Raw genomic sequence first — 20,565 nt, 5'->3', positions numbered from 1 at the left:
ACATCCTTCGCCTCCCCTGTAGTTTTAAAAGCTTTTCCGTCGCTCAATTGCACGGTAAAAAATTAAAAATTCAGTATTTGCTCGACTTGAACTCAATCATAAATCGAAGTTCAATTCAGTGAGGATATAATTATTTCCATTCGAATACAGAACGCAACTTTAGGCCTTCCCGTGCCGCGATTTAACTTTCCAAGGTTCAGTAACTATCGGAAGAGCGGCTTCTCCTCCCGTGATCTCAACTTGAACAGGGTTCAAACGGTCGCGAGTTCGGTAAACTGTTTCCGGTTCCGACGCTCCGTCATTCAGAGAACACTTCACTGAATGGCTTCGCATTCCGTCAGTACCGAAAATTCCCTCAAAGTAACCACCACCCTCGCTAATCGGCGTTGAAGGGCCCCTTTTGACGGGGATGATCAGCTTGTCATTACCCGCGGTGTGGCTGAAGGATTCCGTCTCGTATCGGCTGTGAATCAATCGACGAAAAGTCGTCTTCTCTCAAGAATCACGTCACTCACCGTCTTCCAACGTCTGGGTGGTTAGTGGCTCTGACAGCGGACCTGAGCCAACCTGGTTGACGGCCTGGGCTACCAATGTGTAACGTGTGTATGCCCTCAATCCAGTGAGATGAAGTTCACCCCCTCCTTCCTCACCATCGCCGGAAACCGGGGTGAAGTTGTAGGCCGGGTTACCCGAGCTGGGAACCCATAGATTACGGGTTGTAAGTGTTTCAGGATCGGAAAACTCGAATGTGGCTCAAAGCTTGGTTCAGAGGGTTTATCGAGTAGGTATATGGCTGAAGTAGTGGGTGAATTTTTGAAATTTACATCTCGACATCTAATTATTCAATATGATCAGGATTTGTTTCATTCAAAAGTATGTCAATCGAGCTTCTTTTCAGTCGGATCTATTTTCTGAACAAAATGGCGATCGCGTGAAGTCAAAATTCGATACTCCTGTTCGACTTTTACGACGTTTCTATTCAATTGACAGAAGAATGTGACAGAAAAAAGTGGGATTAAACAAAGAGAATATACTATCCATGAATACGGTTTCCAAATTTGAAGTAAAATGGTTCAACAGTTTTCGAGATATCGTAGCCAGTACGAAAAATGACACCGAGCAAAATGGTTGACGTATTTTTTAATAACAATACTATTTGATTAATACTTATTGATTAACTTTGATAAAAAATATTGAAATGAAGTTTGATCTACATATTTTTGAATAAAACGAACCAGAATTAAATAAAGTAATTGGTTGTTGAGACACGAATTCTCAAAACTCACAACTGCTTTATCAGTGGATTATATTGGGTTATTTATGCGAATACAAAGGCATGAAAAACTCCGTGCCAACTGTAAGGTCTCAGCTTTTGCACATGAAATAAGTAAATCGTAAAAAATACGGTGAAATAGGTCTATTAAAATCAAATATATCTAGATACTAGATATCGGAGCGAAAAATTTGCATTCCCAAAATTGTTTCTAATAAAATTATTGGATCAAATGTAAACGTGACGTCTGACGTTGAATGAAAGATTCTTATCAAGGAAACTGTCAATTCTACAGACGCAAACTTAGCTGTTGATAACCCTCTATATTCACCACATACGTTGTTCAATATTAATCAAGCCTGACAGGATTTACATGGCTGGTTGGAGAGAATAGTTTCTCCGTTTATATCTGTCCCCTTTACTCTCCTGTTTTCGATTCGAAGCGAGGGGGTTTCATAAGCTAATCAATGTTCCAGGAAGTTGAGTCTGGGTGACGTTCAAGATGGAATCTCATCCGTCAGATTTACATGCTTAGTGTTCCACCTTATAGCCATAACCAAGTCAAAATATACAAATTGGTTATAATTATCAGTCTTGTTTCAATTGGTTTGACGGAGTGAGGAGCTCTTGATGAGGCTAGACGCAGAGCCGGTAATTTTCACAATCATTACAGAATTTCCCGCAATATCTTTGCAATATTTCCCTGCAACTGCGGTGCATCGAGATTCTTGTAAACTTATTTTAAGAAACAATAGAACGCAGTGAATAGACGCGTGAAATACACTACGGCTCTGGTTGTAAGTTTCGAAATTTTATTACTAGTAATCAATATCAACATTGAATTCTCGGATTTCCGATCACTGCATATATCTACAGTAATGAAATCATGATCCCTTCGGCAGTATGCAATATTAGCATTTAGTATCCATGAAATGCCTATTATCGATTTATTAGCCGGATGCATGGTGGACATTCAAATTTGCATATATGGTATGTATTTTTAATGCTACGGGCAAAAAAGAACCAAATATATTTCTTGAAAGAAAAAAAAAAAAAACCATCTTCACCGATAAAACAGCTTCTCAAATTGTGCATGGTTCTGGTTTGACATCCTCACCTCCAGCTTAATGCTTTTTCAAGGAAGCTACGTTAAAGCGATAGTTTCAAAACCTGGATTTCGGAAGTTTTTATTTTTACCGTCGGAGCGTTTCAGTTTCAACTCACCTGGTTTCTCTGTAGCCAATATTGAAGCTCTGTATATCTCCGTGCCTGAGTTCCGGTATCGGTGGTCCCCAGGTGACGAGGATTTCGGTAGCAGATACGGGCCTGGCGGCCAGATTGATCGGAGGACCCGCTGGCCTCTGGGGTTCCGTTCTCACAACCAGATCTGGGGACGGAGCAGATCGCCCTGCGGGTCCTTCGGCGATAACGCGAATGTAGTAGCGAGTCGCTGGCTTCAGATCGTCAATAAGGGCTGCGTAGGGCAACGGAGGTCCGGACAGTTCCTGCTGCTGCCAAACTCCTCCTGTAATGAATCCGAGGTTAGTAGGAATACCAGGGCGGTTCTGGATGCAGTTTTCCATACCGACACTTACCAACACTTAGACAAGACACAAACCTTTCTCAAGAATCTTCGACGGTGGGGGATATCCCTACTCCGATTGATTTGAATTCTTGATGAAGGTTTTTGTCTTGACTAAGTATCGGTAAGTGTCGGTATGGGATTCTCTATCCAGAATCAGCCTGATTTACCCACTGAGGCTAGCAGTTGTTACGAAATCAAATACAGGAAATACAATTCTTCCAATATCCTATAGATGATCTTCGACACTAGGATCTTGACCATTCTTGACATCTGTCAAACGCTTGATTGTTCGAAATATTTTTCGATAATTTTCGATTTCTACGATAATATTCATACAAAATTACGTGAAATATTCACGGTTACCGTTAAATAATATACGGCATTATCGAGAGCGTGTGACATTTTTTCAGCTAGTCACTTAAATTTTTCAGCAAATTATTGGCAGTATTAATTATAATATCTTTGATATCCTTGGAAACCATTGAATAATCTATCCTTAAAAAATTTGCAGAGTCAGGCAACAGTTTTTTTTCTAACACCAATTTTAAATTCTCGAAATGAATCAAAATCTACTGAAGTCGGCGAAATCTTAAATCGCGAAGACATGACAATTCTGACAATGAGATTGGATAATCGACTCCTGACGAAAACCCGAACCGTGCCCGGTAGAAAGTTGCAGACCATGGAGAGCAAGCAAGTGTGTTTTAAGTCCCGTATACATAAATCGCAATGGCGACGTTAGCCACGGTCGAGTGCTTCGACCGTCGGTGAAAGGATTGATTGATCGAGTTTCTCGAAGCGGATGAACGCAATATCGGATACTTAGGGCCGTTCATTAAGCTGGGGGATCCATGAAGTTGTACACTGTATAATATCGCGCGCATCATGCCACACCTTTCATAATTTCGAGAAAAAAATTAACGAAGATATTTTCCATATAAGACAAGATGAATACCTGATTGTTTTTTATCGTCTCCCTTACTTTTTAGATCACGGTGTGCTCTTGTCTGTTTTTTTTCTTTTTTTTTTTTATTGTACAAACTTGGGGAGGTTGAGAAGTAAATGAGTAATGACTTGGCGTATTTATAAGTCTTAGGAAATAATCAATTATTATTGTATAGGCAACTACAGGAGCTGCAGCATAATTATTTGAGGACAGTCATTCTTCTTATTCACATATTTACATACATTTAATCATCGAGTGAATTTGTGCAACGATTAATCCAGTTTTGGCAGAGAAAATACTTTCGACCATGTCATCATTAATCAAACCTATATAAATTACGAGAAATTACACATTCTTCTAATTGAGTAACTCTTCTGGCAAAGAATTTGCTCCTGACGTTCAAACATTTCATTTGCAATCGTATAGAATATTTCAAGAAGAGATATTCGTATTGCTTTTGATGCGTAAAAGTTTTCCAACACATCGTTCTTTGTCTGACATTCGAAATAATTTCGAAATTTTTAATTTCCAAATCTTCACATTACATTCAAAGTTTGTTTCAAACAATTGTTAAAAAATCTTGTCCATCGAATTCACAGAAATCTAACCGTAGAATTTAATCTTGCATTTTAAACGCCGTCGTTTTTCGATGATTTTCATTTAAAACACACGCAGTGCTTCGTGACCCATGTTTCGAGAGACTAACAATGTAATTCGCAATTTCTTCCCTTCTTTTTTTGCAAAACTGTGAAAACCCCGTACCTTTCGGACACTAGGTCAACCTCGAAGGGTCTTCTGGTGATTAATGAATTATTCAAACTATCGGGTCAGTCCGAGCGGAGCTTTCGGTATCTACAGATTTCGGGATAAACCCGAAATTGGATAGCCGAATGGTTTACTGTTTCCGCGCAGGGTGTAAAGTTGCTACAATGTAGATCCGGGCCTCGGAGACCCGCGAAAGTTTATTATTACGACCGTAACTCGGCTCGCTCACCTTTTAAATATAATTTATAGCGTCTTAATTGAACGTTAAAGTATAATCTAGGGCCGCCAGGCGTTAGTCGCTTCTCGATTCTGCAGGCCAATTTTCATCCTCCTCTCGCGCTGCCGTGATCACCGGCTCCGGGTATGACGTTGCAAATTAGTGGATATAATCATATTTCGTTTCGTGTTATACGCGTGAAACGTTGGGATATCCGACTAGCTTACAATGCTCTTTACAAGGTACTCGGATTTTTCACTCGGAAAATCGTGTATCAAAATATTCACGAGAGACTGTTTTTTAACAGGAAGTGTTGAAATCGATATTTGGAAAAACAACATTCGATTCGTCATCTCGAAATGTAATTGAAAAGTCGTTTTCCGTAGTTCAAGGACTCGTTATTACGGTGATTTTACTTAAACATTTTTTGTTTAAAAAGATTGGTTGGTCAAAAATCGATACATTTTATTAGTTATATCACGATTTGTAGTCGTCGATTAAGCATTTACCAAATTATTGTATTCCTAAGCTATTTTGCCTAATTCCTCCACATACAAAAGTTACAAATACTGGAATTACAAAGCGAAGTTTGAATACCAATGATTCGTTTCGAACCGTTTAAAAATTGTTAAGAATCTGATAAATTCGAGCGTTCTCACTTATTGAACATTAGTTTTATTCAGAAAACTATTCTCTGCAAAATTACTGAAACGGAATTTCTTTTTTTCTCAGTATTCAATTCATCACTGCCATTTGTTGATCGAAATCGGTATCGATGCAACGTTGTGTCAAGTGCTCAGTCCCTCTTCGCATTCTTCGTCCTTTTTATCTAGCCTCTTCATGTAATTGGACTCAACAATTTCTCGCACATCCTGTGCACACCTGAGTATCTCCTTTCATTCCCAGAACCCTGATCATGCACTCTGTTTTTGTACTCATTTAGACTTCGTCCTACTCATCCCTAGTAACTTCATCTTTACCCCTCGACCTACGCACTTTTCATCTATCTTTTACACTGTTCGCTTCGTCTCCACCTTTCAAACCAATCAATAAACTTCAATCTCATAGTCTAATAATACCAAGCATTTATTTAACCCTACTGCTTGATTTCTTGGATGATCTTAAGCGCAAAAGCCCGAAGTTGAACTCAGTTGCAATCTATTCCTTACCGCACGAGTATAAACAACCCTGAAGTCGTCACAGTTGTGAAATTAAATATTCAATGATACCAACATGATAGAAAAAAGCGATTCCATGACTTTATAGAAAGACCGAACCAACTAGATTTTTAATCACATTAAATTGAGCCGAAAAGGCATGGTTATAAAAGCTTTTGTTTATAATTCCAGTGTGATCAATATTTATATTTTTAAAGAGATTCTCGTACATTAGGAATTTATTAATAATTTGATAAACCTGAGTATACGAATATCTTGTATTAAAATTAGTTACAAAAAGCGTCAACTTTTGGCCAACCAGCCGCCTTCATTCAAAACATAAAACGTAACAAGAAAATATTGTTTTAATCAAATTTAACTTAATCCACCTCGATCGCGGAGGTTTTGAACCGTTGTGTCATAATTTTTTTTTTGTTTTTTATTTTTTTGTTTCTGTTTTGTTCAGTATGTACAATAACCTTGGAGAAGCGAGCTTCGAACTGCTGTCTGCACAGCTAATAATTTCAGCGGAACCGCGGCTATACGCAACTATAAATTTGTGTAAAATTTAATAACAACTTTATAAAGAAGAAGACGGAGCCATGGCAGGTATCCTGCTCAAGTTGAGCTCAGGATAAACTTTGTTTTTGCAGGTTCTGGGTTTAGGGGTTGGTTTGGGTGCGACCGGATTCTCGGGGCGTCGGGACGCGTCTTATTTGAGCAATAGGAATCTAGAAGAGCCACGAACGCTTCTTCGCTCCATAAAACAGGCTTATGCGAGATTTTGGAAATCCCTACTTTCCCTTCCTAAAGTAGGACAATCTATTAGCCGTGCTTACTCTTCCGCGCCGTCATTCCATGGTGTGAAACGCGCTGTGATGACCACCGAATCTCTAAAATCTGACAAAGGTTTTCAAAATTCAAAAGCTGGCGTTCTTTTCCGCACCAACTGTCCATCAGGCGCAGTCTACAATTTTACTCCATCTGTATTATATACCTTATTAATCAGGAAGCAAGGAAGTTGGTGATGTTTTCAAAGAGGAGGACAGAAGATGGCAGCTAAATTTATACATATACATTGGGAAGGGTAAAAAGTCCTAAAATTTGGCAGCATTTGTGCCAATTTTCGCTAATTTATGGGTCAATGGTATTCGCGCAGTTCAATGACATTTATGGTGTAACCCGATGTTTCGTCTGTAAATTCAATTCGCTCACCTTCTCCTTCTTTGTACTGAAGTATGTACTTCGTGACTTCACCAGTGTCCTGAGCCTTGTGCTGCCATTTGACATTAATGCTCCTGCTGGCGACCATTGCAGTTTCGAGGGCGTTGGGTGCTTGAGGAGGTTCTGTAACACGAGTCGACTGATTTTTTCAAGTCGCTAGAAGCCGGGATCCAAAGAGCTTATTGCGAGGAGATGGAATATGTTTTTGAGATTTTATTTTTCCCCTAGTTTTTATTTTTTCATTCCCCGTCCGCCGCAGTACTTTCGCGCAAAGGGCCGCCCAGCTCGCTTCAGGACGAGGCAAAAAAGTAAACCAGAACGGTGTAATTAATTACACTTTGGAATTAAATCTCTCGGGTGATTAATCGAGCGTCAGATTCAGCTTGAATTGCAGCCAACGTTCTCTGCCTAGCGTGTCTGGACTTCGCTGGCAATTCACACTAACTAAGCGTTACTGAAACGATAACGGGGAAGAGAAATGACATGCGCTTAGAAGCTCAGGGCAAAGTACTCGCGAAGGTCCGATTTTGATCCACCTAATTGTGTCTCGTGTCTTTCCAATCCCCATCATCCTCCCTGGACTTTAACTTTCCAACACCTCCAAGCGTGATCAAGCTTCATTTCCAGAACACGCACTCGATCCTCTTGTAAAAAAACTGGTACTACGTATGATGTGAGAAAAAACAGTGTACCTTGAATCAGAAGCTGCACCAGCTGCTGATCGCGTCCGAAAAGATTGCTGGCTTGACAAAAGTAAGCTCCATTGTCCGAAGCTTCGGCTGAAGCGATCTGAAGCTGAGCCACGACGCCGTCCGGCGTTATCTCTTGCTTTACAGTGACGCTTGAAGAGAAAATACGAATTTATGTTGTGAAAAATGATATCATGCAGGCGTTAAATTAGATTAAGCACGTTGTTACGGTTCCTTTCATAAGATATGTAACATTTACCGTTACTTAAGGTAGGTTGTATATGGTTGGAAACCAAGACTACCAGCACATGATTCAACTTTGACAAGCCGGAAAAGTGGAAGTTCAGTCAAGTTGTATGAAATATTCTTCATGAGAGTAGCTACATTCTCATTAGAAGTAAGGTCACCACTATTTAAGTTAACGCCGGAATCCAGTTAACGCCGTGTGTGACTTAAGGTTACACCGACCATCAACTTGGAATTTCACTATCAGATATGTTGATGGTTATGATGGCTCGACAATGATAACTTTAGAAAAGCGTGAGATTGGATATTAATACATTCGAAAACTCAATAACAACTTTTCTCACTAGTCAAAGTTGATAAAATCAACTCAAACCTCAATCAACGCAAACGGAGACTTCGGTGTATAATAAAAAATGACTCGATATTTCCACTAAGCATCGACTAATTGACACTTTGTCAGGTCTAAAAGTCTTTTCTTACCGATAATTCGTCGAAGGATTGAGCTCGACCTTTCCACCCTTCAACCAAGTGACAGTGACCGGTTTATCGCCATGGACTTCGCAGTGTAGCGTCGCGGTATCGCCCTTCTTTATCGTTACCAGACGAGAAGGAGCCGCAAAATATGGAGAGGCTGTCGATAGAGGAGACAGGGTCAACTTCGTTGGATATCATGAGCAAGGTAAAGTGCATTAGTCTGAAGTCTGCAGGATGTGACACATAGTTAACATGCAGAGACCATTGGATCCAGTCGAGTTGTCGCTGTGTTTTCACCGTGTGTTATTGTGCCACGAAGCTGGATCAAAGTTTGAACGGAAGTTTCTGAGACTCTGTGAAATTAGCTACAGTACTAGTTGCTGTAGTTGAAGTTCCAGCTGTTGGAAGATCGCGAATGGGAATCAGGTGACACAACGAACGCGATCTTCGTGCTTGTGTAAGCAATCGGAGGAATGGAATTGAATTGAAACGGGTCTCAAACTTGGCGGTAATTTATCCGAGTTGATTATACCGTCGAGGGTTTTCAAATGAATTTTAACGGGGTTAAAACCCCATTCAAGGACAAAAATTTTAACGGCAACGCCATGTTGACCTACTGTACGAAGGAATCTTACTCCCGGGTACAATAGTCGGGTGATTAAAATCCCGTTTGCATTCATTAAATATTCGATTAACCTCCCGAACTTCTTGGACGTGACTTTGAACCAGCATCGAGTAGTTCGGGTTTGCGTCGTGTTCTGCATCTAAATTCAATTCGCTGCATAGCTTGGTTCTTCAATTCCTGATTCTAGTTCGCAATAATCCACCGGTGACGACGCCAACAGGATTTCAACTTCTCGGACAGGACAGGAACTTCGTATAATGTTCAGAGAGAACTTCGTAGCGTTGAAGGGCCAGACGATTTTGCACTTATTGGCGGTATAAATAATGTGACAATATCACGGTTGGGCGGACTTCTCAGATTTCACGAAAATTGCACGAAATTTAATTCAACTCGACGCAGGACATTCCAAAGGTCCGTTTTAATTGTTTTGGGAGGGTGAAATTCGGTCTGGAAACTAATTATAGGACGCTCTAAGTATCTCGAGTTAGGCGGGATGAAAACTGGTTTCCAGCTGCCATCATCCGACGCGAATTGACGAAAGCTGCATTAAATATAGTTTGAGGATACTCATCGCCGATTCTCGGTCATTAAAATCCCGCTAAATTAAACCTCAAGTTGCTTTAATATCAGCACAAATTTCAAGAAGCTTTTTGAGGTATAAATACACACAAATATTATACCGAGTCTAAGAGAAGAGAAAAATGAGAAAAGGAGAAGCTTCACTTCGATCACAAAGGAGCGAAAGCTTAATGAACAACGAGAACAAAAAAGCTCAGACGAATCATCGGCCTACTTTTACAGGCGGTGAAAAACCAACCGGAATTTCGATTGAAACTGGCTCAGACAATCCATGTAATGTGATCAGGTATAATAGCGAGTATTCTTGAATTCATACTCGGCAAGACGTTTTAAGTCAAAGAAAAAAGCTCCGAGGGTTTTCAACAATTCTTACTACTATAATTGCAATCGTTCAATCGTTTTGAAAGGATCTCTGATGCGTTATCATGGTTCACCAGATGCGCTTCGACTCGAAATTGCGTTTAAAATATTTTTTTATAATGCTAACATTTTTTTACGCGCTTTTCCACGCGTCACGTAAATTTAATCCTATGGGTAGGAATAACAGGAGGCGAAGAAATATAAGAAAAATAAAACGGAGTCGGCAGTTGAAACTGACAAAGAAGAGAATACGAAAGGTTGAAATGAAAGTCGGAAGAAAACCTGGAATAAGTTTTCTAAGTAACGAAATGGCGGGGAAAAACAAGAATTCACGTAAGTTCTGTTCGTTGAATAAGTATCATAAAACGGGTTGTTATGCGCCAATTTGAAGTTACGTGACGATAAAATTTTCGTCAAGGTGAAATAAAAAATATACCTATGATAATGATGCACACAAAAATAAATCATGGCTATGTAGCAAGATAATATGTATCTAATGAGAGCAAGATAACCGAACTAAACTTTATAAAATTTCTTTTACTCTCAAAATCTTTTATCTTGAATCAGTTCAACACTACGTTCTTTGCTAAACGTATAACTCACTTTATGTAACACGAGAATGTTTTCCGGGTTTTTCCATGCGTGTTTTACGTACACAAAGCAAGACGGTCGAGTAACTCTGCTTATGCGCATGCGTGAAGTACAGAAAAGACTACTTTTAAGTCCGAGGAGTCGAAACTGGTATTGTCTGTACTGTGCGCATGCGCTGTCGCGAACAAATCTAACATTACGCGAGCCTAATCTCGATTTCGTGCTTCGTGAAAAAACGCGCAACATACTCTTGTTGTATAAATTATCGTGTGCAACAAGGAATATTTTTAATATTCGTCTTCGGTTCACCTACTACTCATATTGCAAACTTACGCTCGGCCCAAAAGGACCGAGTTTGCCTCCTTGTCACACAATATATACTATTCCCTAAATTTTGCAACGGTGTAATACTTACAGTTGACCTTGAGCTGAACCACCTTCCCGATTCCGCTACCAATACCGTTGCTTGCTTGACAGAGATAAAAACCCTCTCGGTCTTCCTTTACATGCTGGAGCAATAACGTACCGTTCGTTAAAAGTTTTGTGTACATTCTCTCACGCAGCTCTTCGTACTCCCCGGATTTACTTCCTGGAAATTGCATTTGAAAAAATGTTTGAAGTGATATTGGAAGGCCCTTAATTAACGATTTATTAAATATCTTTTCAATACAAGCGTCTTGAAATACACCGAATTATGAAAGAAAAAGGCTTCAGGTCAGAGGCATGACTAAAAAAATTTGTCCAAAAGGATTATAATTTTTAATGAAGAAACTAACGATTATTGCAGCAAATAAGCAATTTCCTTATTATTAAATTGTATCATGATTTTTGCAGTGTGTGACGCCTATTGGCTTACAAGATTTGAGGAACAGATCATTATTTTTTCATAATTAATTTTTGATGAATCATCACGTACATCAAAAATATTTTGTAAGAAGCCCTAACTCCAATTTTACGTCGTAATTTGTAATCATTTTGTTAATTTTGTTACCTTCTTATTAAGCGAGGAAACAAATAACAAACATTTCCCTAGTAATTAATTTCCAAACAAATTGTGCTACATTTAATAAAATTAATTCTTTGCCAATGAATAATTCACTTTGAGCATTTCAAAACTCTTATGACACATGGTTCTTCTGATGTTATGGTTCCGTTTGTTAGAATTTTGCCATGTCGACCAAAGTATTCACATTTATAAATATCATGTAAAAGATCTGTCTTTCATTCGAGCTTTTAATCGTGGGGTTCGCTAATGATTTTCGACTCTGCGTAAGTATCCACTCAGTTGGGAATAACCGTTCGGTTCAATTTTTCTAGTCCTTTCCGTTTACTTCTTCTCTTTTTTTCCTCCACGATCTCCCCCTTTTTTTTCTCTTTTTTGCTTATTTGCACTGAAAGAGGAGCGAGGAATTGCAATTTTTTTACCACACTTTCCCCGGAAAATTTAACGAGATCATATCGTTTGATGTTAAGCGCTATTTTCCATCTCAATTAGGATGTAAAGGCGGAGAAAGAGAGAGATAGGGAGAGAGCTGGGTTTGGTTATAGGCAACTTCGCCGCCGCCGTTGCAAGCTCAAATATTGCAAAAACATATAATACGTGATATAAAGCCTGCCAATATCTCTTCGCAAATAATTATAATTGACAATATTAAATTTTCAGCTGTTTATAGCAGCGTGATTAAAATCTGTTTGTTATATTTACTAAATTTTTCCAGTCAAATAACACTTTGACATTAATTTGTTCTTGCATTAAAGTTGAATTACAGCAATACAGTGATAAAAAATACAGTACGCATGATCATATTTAAAAAGAATGGACACACATATTACTACAGATTTTCTGGTCACAGCTATAATTACACTTACTGATTTTCATTTTCTACCTAGAACTAGAATTTTCGATTGTGGTAAAAAATAAAAATAGTTAACGACTGAGCGGTAAACGGAACTAAAATTTTCTCTCGGTGCGGCGCAAGAGAACAGCTTACGTTTTCACGATTTTAGACACTTTTTTGAAACTTTCGGAAAAAGTTTTCTGCCACACGTGATTCTGTACTAAAAAACGAAGAAAATCAGACTCTATAGGACACTTAACGTTACGATGTACCCGAAAAATGGAATTTGCAAGGTTGCGGCGTTTTGCCATCCCCTGTTACCGCGATGTAAATAAGTAAATTGAAATAAAAAAAAAAAAATGAAAAACAAAAATGAAAAACAAAAATGTACTCCATATGACCGATGTTTACGCACCCGTGGCCTTCTTCCAGACGATGGTGGGCGTCGGGACGCCTTGGGCCTGACAGTGAAGGGCGACGTGCTTGTTTCGCTCGACGCTGATGTCGGTCGGCTCGACTATCCATCGAGGAGGAACTGGAACGAGAGAGAATAGCGTTAGAATTTAATTCGGGGGGCCGAGAGGGCCTGATTTTTTCTTTAACTTACGGGGCTGAGGTATAACAGTATATATGTATAGGTCTGATATAACATCAGTGTGTATAATAATGTGATAATAATAATATAATTATAAATATAAAAGCGCATGAACTCAGGAGGGCGACAAAATGGCGCCGATGCACGGACGGTGCTGTATTATAATAGTAATAATAATGATGATAACAATTTTATATGTATATACTCAAAAAGCGTGTGTCTTCTATAGTGATTTACTAACATCGCTTCGTTGTATAATTTTACGATATTTATGTATATAAAATTAATAGCATGTATATATATATATATATGTGTATATATATATATATATATACACACACATATATACATATATGTATATATTGATATATCGAGAGATGTTTATATGGCGACATACAGGGCGACTTGAAGTAACTTTTACTTTACTCCTTATTCGTTGCGATCCTGAGCTCGGGCTGAGTTACGTCTTATCGTTAATCGTTAGATATCACGTATAATGGAATCCAACGATTGATTAGATTCCTCTGCTGTTGATATGATTGAAATTTTTTGAAATTTTTTTTTTTCTTTTTTTTTTTTCTTCAACCAAGACAAGAAATCATACCGGATTTGATAAAATATATTCTTGGATGTGTATCACATACCTCAAAACGTTGTAAAATTTGCTTTATACTCGTAAGTGATAATATGCAATATTGATACAAAAAAAAGTGATATTACAATTTGTTCGCTCGACTTATTTTTTTTTTTTTTCATCTCTCGCGTTGCTGATTTTAAATTGACTCACAGACGTCAGATAATGATGAAAAATTGAACCAGGGCTACCGAACGATTCGACACGAAAGTTCATTATTGTTAAATGAGAAGAATCGAGCAAGCAAAGGAATTTGTACGGTTCGAAATTTCTAGCTGGAGGTATTTTAAATAAAAGAATTTCATAATCACGATGCATTATATCGCACGATAAAGAAGAAAATAGAAATCGTTTTAAGAACACCCTGTACATCGTTAATGATGAAGGTCCGGGATCTACGTTACTGTGGTGATATAATAACGCTGCATAAGCGAGATACTGTGTAGATACTGTGGGGGGTGGTTCAACCTCTTACAACGGCAATAATATATAATAATCATATTTATATATATATATATATATATAATATAATAATGATAGTAATCCCAATAATAATAATAACAATAATGATGATGATAATAATATTTTACTTGTGAGTAACGATAATAATAACAACAATAATGAATATCACGAGAACGATAATTTCGTACTATTACTTTATGATACGCAACTTTTTACAAGTTTGGTTGGTGATTTTTTTTTTTTTCTCTCTTCTCGTGAACGCGAACAGCAAACGAGAATTTCTATTCCAAATTCAATTACTAATATATACGTACAACTACCATAGCAAATATCGCGGACAAGGCATTTGCAGGTGTTGTGTTTCAATTTTTCAATTTCATAACACAGTCTTATCTGATATTCCACAAGCTTGTGAAATAAAAAATCCTAAACAACCAGTTGTGCATAATTTTCTTTTTTTTTTTATTTTTGTTACCAAACAAAACAACCCTCATTGCTTTGACCGCGTTACCAATTTACGGGGTGAATATAAAAAGCATGCAAAAGATTATGTAAAATACAGAGATAGAAAGTGTCCAACGATTGATGTAAAATAGTGAAAGAGTATAGTAAATATATATTATATAATAGAAGATTAAAAAGTGAAGGTTGAGAGAAATAGGCGTGCAAAAAATTGGAGTTATTTATTTTTTTTTTCTTGGTTGCTGTATGTTTCATACAGGTTATAATAACGGTAAATGAGGAAGGTGCAACTGTTACCTTTATGATTCTGTCAAGTCAAACAAACCTCAGAGGGGTCCACGAGATACCGACGCATTCCCAGAGAGCCAAAGCAACGTAAACTGAATACACGCACATTGTGTTCAAGGAGTTCTAGGTTACTGGGATCGAACGCGTCCACGCTAGGAATTTTAAGACCTACCCTTTTCCAATATTTCAAATCTTTCGAAAATGCAGTTGTCTTTGAAGCGAAAATCAGTGTGAATTTTACCGAATGGAAGTTTAACTGGGTTTATCAAACCTGCAGGGCTAAGCAGCTTCACGAATCAGTGATAAAGATATCCGAGATCAGTTTTGAGGAAGATTTCTGCAATGGATAGGATCGCGCGATAAATTAGTTTCAGATTGAGATTAAAATTAATCGAGGTTTAATTACTTTCTCAAATCCAGGAGCCTCTTTTGAACCAAGAATCAGTTTGCAACGTGTTCTATGGGTTCGTAATACGATACGAAAACTCATCAACAAGTTAATTAAGCACAAGGTTCAACGAAACTTCGAGGAAAATTTTTGCAATTTTAGTCACTACGTTCGCCCAGCGTGCGAGTTGACTTTGATATTATGAAAATATACATTTCTATTTGATATCGGTTCCCGCAGCTGATGTAGAAATGGAAGAAAAGTTCTCCAGTTATTCAAAGCCTCAAGTTTTTTTGTTTCCTTATTTGGCGTTGATGAAGTGTTTCATTGTTGCAGTAAAAATTCTTCTAATTAATCTTTGATAGTAAAAATAAGAAGATAAAAAAAAAAAACGAAAAAAAAACAATTGCCCTTAGAGTCGAAATTAAAAATGTTACGTTCGATTGAAAGATGGTTTTGCTACGTACTTTTAACTCGACGAACGCGATGCTAGATTAGCGAAATCAGCAGCTACTGTATACATATAAGCTCAATTAAATTGAAGGCTCGTGATTAATAATGTAATAGGATACTATACTGTGCTCGGGATGATAAACTATATGCGAACTGTTTACCTCTGTAAAAACTATACGCTTATTATCTTCAATCTACAGCTGTACGTATCGATATATCCTTAAAGTGCACTGGTGTAATTTTCGCATATTGCGATTACCGTGATAATACAAGAAAACTGAAGGGTATGCAATATTCATTTTCAACAATTTTCTCTTCATTTGGGTCAGCTAAATTCCTAGCGGGAATATTTGGTGATTGCGGATGAATTAGGCGCAGGATTCAAACCGAAAGCGTATATAATGATAATGGCGATTATGATTATGACGATGATGGCGTGATGTTCCTTTCAATTTTGAAGGTGTGTCGAAGGTGGACGGGGAAACGCGACTGCCAATGACAAACTTGAAATTTCCAGAGCTTAAACGCACTGTGTGGCAGATTATATTTTTTGTCTTTTAATCACACACAATGATTATGCCGAAAACTTTGCAGTTAATTACGTAAGAAATTTCTGCTTGATGTCAGTCGCGGATGGTGAAAGGTGAGCTTGTCACAATATACGCGAATTTACAATTAGCGTGTTTTAATTATAATTTAATTAGCTCCGCTTAATTAACCAACTTGTCACAGGAATACGGGAATTTTGTTTCAAGCTCATCCGTTTCTAGGGTTAAACTTTGTCCTGGTCCCAATTCCCCGTTTCGTCGGTGTTTCAACATTCAACCATGTTGGTATGAGAATTTATATATTCATTTCATGGCGAAGTAACTGTGACAAAAAAAAAAAAAAAAAAAGAAAAACAACCATAGCAAATAAATTTGAAAGAAAATTTACCACTTGCGTTTGATCGCTCGTCGAATCAAACTTGAAGCGAAAACGCGAAAAAGTTGAACTGAGTTCGAACAAACCGCGGTACACTTCAATTAACTTTATATTTGTACAGCTGGTAGATAGAAATCACTGCAGAGATGGAAATTACAGACGGAGTTTCTTCGAAGACGGTCTCGTTTAATCACAGAAAATTGGGAAAGTTGCCAGGTTTTTTTAGATTCAACGATTCGGGTGGTTTATATTCGACAAGATTCAGTCCGTTTCTTTTTCTCTTCCTCTGAGATGAATTTCAGTTTTAAGTTACTAAAAATCGATACGGTCGACTGAATATCTATAATATTCAGTTAGACGGGGGAGCCTTGTTAAAATAATAAAAAACTATCTGTCCAGTGAAGGAACTTTTTATATTACTAAATCCGCCTGTATTTATGCAATTCAGGATATATTCTCACCGGAATGTAACCTGCATTTCGGTAACTCGGAGTACGTTTTACCGATCGACATCCGTCTCCTTGTTCACAATTAGTAAACTCCTCATTGTATTTCTCAAATCACGAACCGTGAAAATTAAGAGAAATATCGATCGGTAAGACGTACTCTCAGTTGCATAAATGACAGCTTATATTGGTAAGATTTACCTTGAATTGCATAAATGCAGGCGGGATTTGCCAAGATGTACCCCGAATTGCATGAATGCAGGCGGGATTTTGTTTAAATGTACCCCAAATTGCATAAGTACAGGCGAATTTTGGTAAAATCCACCCTGAGTTGCATAAAAGCAGGTAAAATTTTTCCCAACGGATGAAAATATTTCGCTGTGTTTACTAAAAATTGTCCACGACTCGACACTTCGGACTCTATCCGTGTGTTCGGTTTGGGACCAGGAGAGAGTTTGGGGTTTTGAGGTCGACGGTGGCGGTGGTGGTAGCGATTAGTTACCTTTTACCTGTAGCTTGGCCGTGTACCTGACCTCGGCGGCGGGGTTCGCGGCGACGCAGGTATAGTCGCCGGAATGCTCGGCCGAAAGACTCGAGATACTTAAGAGACTGGAATAGGGATCGAGCTGGGAAACATTGGCGGCGGATGCGAGCTTTGGGGGAAGCTGGAAGGGATTTTGCCCGTCCTTCAGCCAGGATATGGTCAGGGGAGGATCTCCCGCCGCGACCCCGCACACCGTCCGCGTGCGCATCCCCTCAGAGAGTCCCTCTTGGAAGGTAAATGGCTCAATTATAGGGGGTACTGGAAAAGGTCAAGAAAGAGCAGAGAACCATACGTCAGAGCGAGAAAAAGATGGTATGAAAACGAAACTTTGTACCCATAATATGTTTATATATACACATCGTTCGACTATTTGTCGTTTCGGTATATATTTACATGTAGTCCTGCGGACCACGCGTTTCCAGGCTTCAACGGAATCACCCGACCCCCTTCTTTAGGGGCCGCACAACCTCTCGATGCCGTAGAAATGATTCGTTTTTTCGATACTTCAAGTTTTTAATAGCTATGCTAGCAAGCGCACTTACCGTCTTGTGCGTCAGTTCAAGAACTGCCAAAAAGGCACAAATCTACATTTACTCAACGTTGATATCGAGATATTATAATTGGTATCAATATTTCGAGTTATCGAAGTATTTGGAATTGATTTATCTGCACGCAGATTTTTAATTAGAACGAACTCATTCGAATCAAGACCGATGTCATTTGGAAATTACACAACAATCTTCACGACTTTCTTTACTGACGGAAGACGATCTTGTTTGGTGTTTCCGGTGCGTCCTGACACGCGTTCAACACAATCACGGTAGGTATGTATATAAAGATATTACGTGTCATTCATATGCGATAGTATAATAGTGATAACAGTATGTATAGTTGATGTATATATATATACAGTATATAGTACGTATAGCATGTAATAGTAACGTAGTTATATAGTGATACAACAGAGGGGTGGCCCCGTGCCCCCCTGCCCCCCGTACATCGCAGACCAAGGCGTTTGTATCAGGCATTCGCAGCAAGACCCAATTTAACGGAACCACCACGTTACTCTTGTCTAGCGTCGGGAGAAGCGTGGTTTATCTTTTTTCTTTCTATCAATTAGATGCAGAGTAAAGCGTTCTACCGAGGATGAATCGAAGAACCAGTAACAATGGTTTACGGAAAAGGTTAGAACGAAACGGTTGCAACCTGATGGAGTAAATCAAACATGGAGGCAAGCAGTGACGATGGCTCAGGTGGATGATGATGGGAAATTGAAACGATAGGAGAGAAAGAGAGAGAGAGAGAGGGTTCACAGCGGGTCATGCGAGGTGTGGATGTGTTTATACCTATAAGCACACTAGACGCAAATCTCCTCTGAACTTGATCACTGATCGGTACAATTCATCCTAGATGATGGTACTTGGCTTATCCCACGCACGACAAGAGCACAGTGTTGGCCGCACAGACAATATACAGACTTATGTATGTAGTATGTACATCCATTCATACTGGGCGGGCAGGGCGTCGGGCAGTAATGAGGCCTAGTGAGTGATTACCATGAACCACAAGTCGCTGAGTGCGCGACACTTCGGCGGCCAAATTCCTGACCACGCAGGAGTAGTTGCCATTATGATCTGGAGATAAACTTTCAATCGTCAGTACGCTATTGAACTGGTTCACATTGGTCACGGTGACTCGTTCAGAGGGACCCATCGAGCGCCCGTCTTTGAGCCAGGAGATTGATAGCGGCAGATCGCCCCTTGTCACAGAGCAAGTCAGGGTCATCCGTTCACCCAGATGGAGGTCACGGTCGGCGGTGAATGGGCTAATTTTTGGGGGAACTGGAATTACAACAAACACTTCTTTCTTTAATTGAACGGCGATGAACCTGGTCCTAGTCCACGTTTGGCTCTCTCTTCCTCTCCTCCCCTTTTCCAGTGTTTGCAGACTTCTTTTCCTCGGGAATTTTCCCTGGTTGTAGCAGCCTGTGACCTGCTTCGCAAATCCCTAGATCCGTGCTTTCTTGCGAATGGTTGGAATTCGTTCCGTTTTATTTTTTATTTTTTATTTTGACCACGAGTCCACCGCTCGTATTTATCGTTAATCGTTGATGAAAAATGTTCTGAATTAATATTCTGATATCTGCTGGCAGCGCTGATTATGCGGTATAGATATCGATTACTGCGCGTGGATAAACAATAAGGGACACTAACAGCTGACGCAGTTCAAAGGGCGCGATTGTCGAAAATAGGGATCGAGATTGTGTTTCGAATTCTAATTGCAGATGACACTGTAGCCGAATAATAAAATTTCAAATAAGGGGATCACAAACAAATTCGCATTGAAGGGGTTCCAGGATTTATCGCGACGATTCATCGACCATCCACTCGTTTTTAAAACTTCATCGAGAAGCTTTTCCGAGAGTAATCTTCGATACTTGACCAACTCAACTTGCAGTACCGACACTGCCAGAAGCATGCGATGGTAAAAACAAAATTTCAACAAGTTTGTAGAGACTTTCTCCAACTCAAACAATAATAAAATGCAAGAAAGAAGTAGCTATTCTTCACTTTAAGTTATCATTCGGGAAAAGTTGACGGAGTATCAAAAAATTTTCACCAGCGCTGATAGCAGAGATCGGAAGTTTTGAGACTCCTTCGTCTCGAAAGTTTCAATATAACGGTCATAAAGTCATAGATTACAAAGTTGAATATGGATGCTGGTCAAAATTCCGAACAGCCAACATTCAAGCTGACCATCGGATAAAATTTCGTGAATTAGAGTGATCAAAATTTCGAAA

The 20,565-nt window shown here is 38.9% G+C and overlaps 1 protein-coding gene across 11 annotated transcripts in view; it reads right to left on the bottom strand.

Moving 5' to 3' along the window:
• Positions 1–20,565, bottom strand: part of Dscam2 (Down syndrome cell adhesion molecule 2) — a 118,130-nt gene that overhangs the window by 10,772 nt on the left and 86,793 nt on the right. For 8 of the 11 annotated variants that reach the window (XR_006881417.2, XR_006881418.2, XR_006881420.2 and 5 more), the window contains exons 11-18: positions 17,724–18,023; positions 12,985–13,104; positions 11,147–11,320; positions 8,583–8,733; positions 7,860–8,008; positions 7,159–7,290; positions 2,498–2,798; positions 516–694 (exon numbers count right to left, since the gene is read on the bottom strand). Coding sequence is in view for 8 of the 11 variants with exons in the window: in XM_046610018.2 (XP_046465974.1) it covers positions 516–694; positions 2,498–2,798; positions 7,159–7,290; positions 7,860–8,008; positions 8,583–8,733; positions 11,147–11,320; positions 12,985–13,104; positions 17,724–18,023 (1,506 nt within the window). In the remaining 3 variants the exon portion in view is untranslated. Of the gene's footprint in view, positions 1–515; positions 695–2,497; positions 2,799–7,158; positions 7,291–7,859; positions 8,009–8,582; positions 8,734–11,146; positions 11,321–12,984; positions 13,105–17,715; positions 18,024–19,321; positions 19,607–20,565 lie in introns of those variants that run through there. The other 3 variants (XM_046610016.2, XM_046610019.2, XM_046610020.2) reach the window with 3 other exon arrangements.

Source organism: Neodiprion pinetum, chromosome 2 (assembly GCF_021155775.2).
Source record: "Neodiprion pinetum isolate iyNeoPine1 chromosome 2, iyNeoPine1.2, whole genome shotgun sequence".
NCBI classification, from domain to species: domain Eukaryota; kingdom Metazoa; phylum Arthropoda; class Insecta; order Hymenoptera; family Diprionidae; genus Neodiprion; species Neodiprion pinetum.
This window is presented reverse-complemented; position numbering and strand designations above follow the sequence as displayed.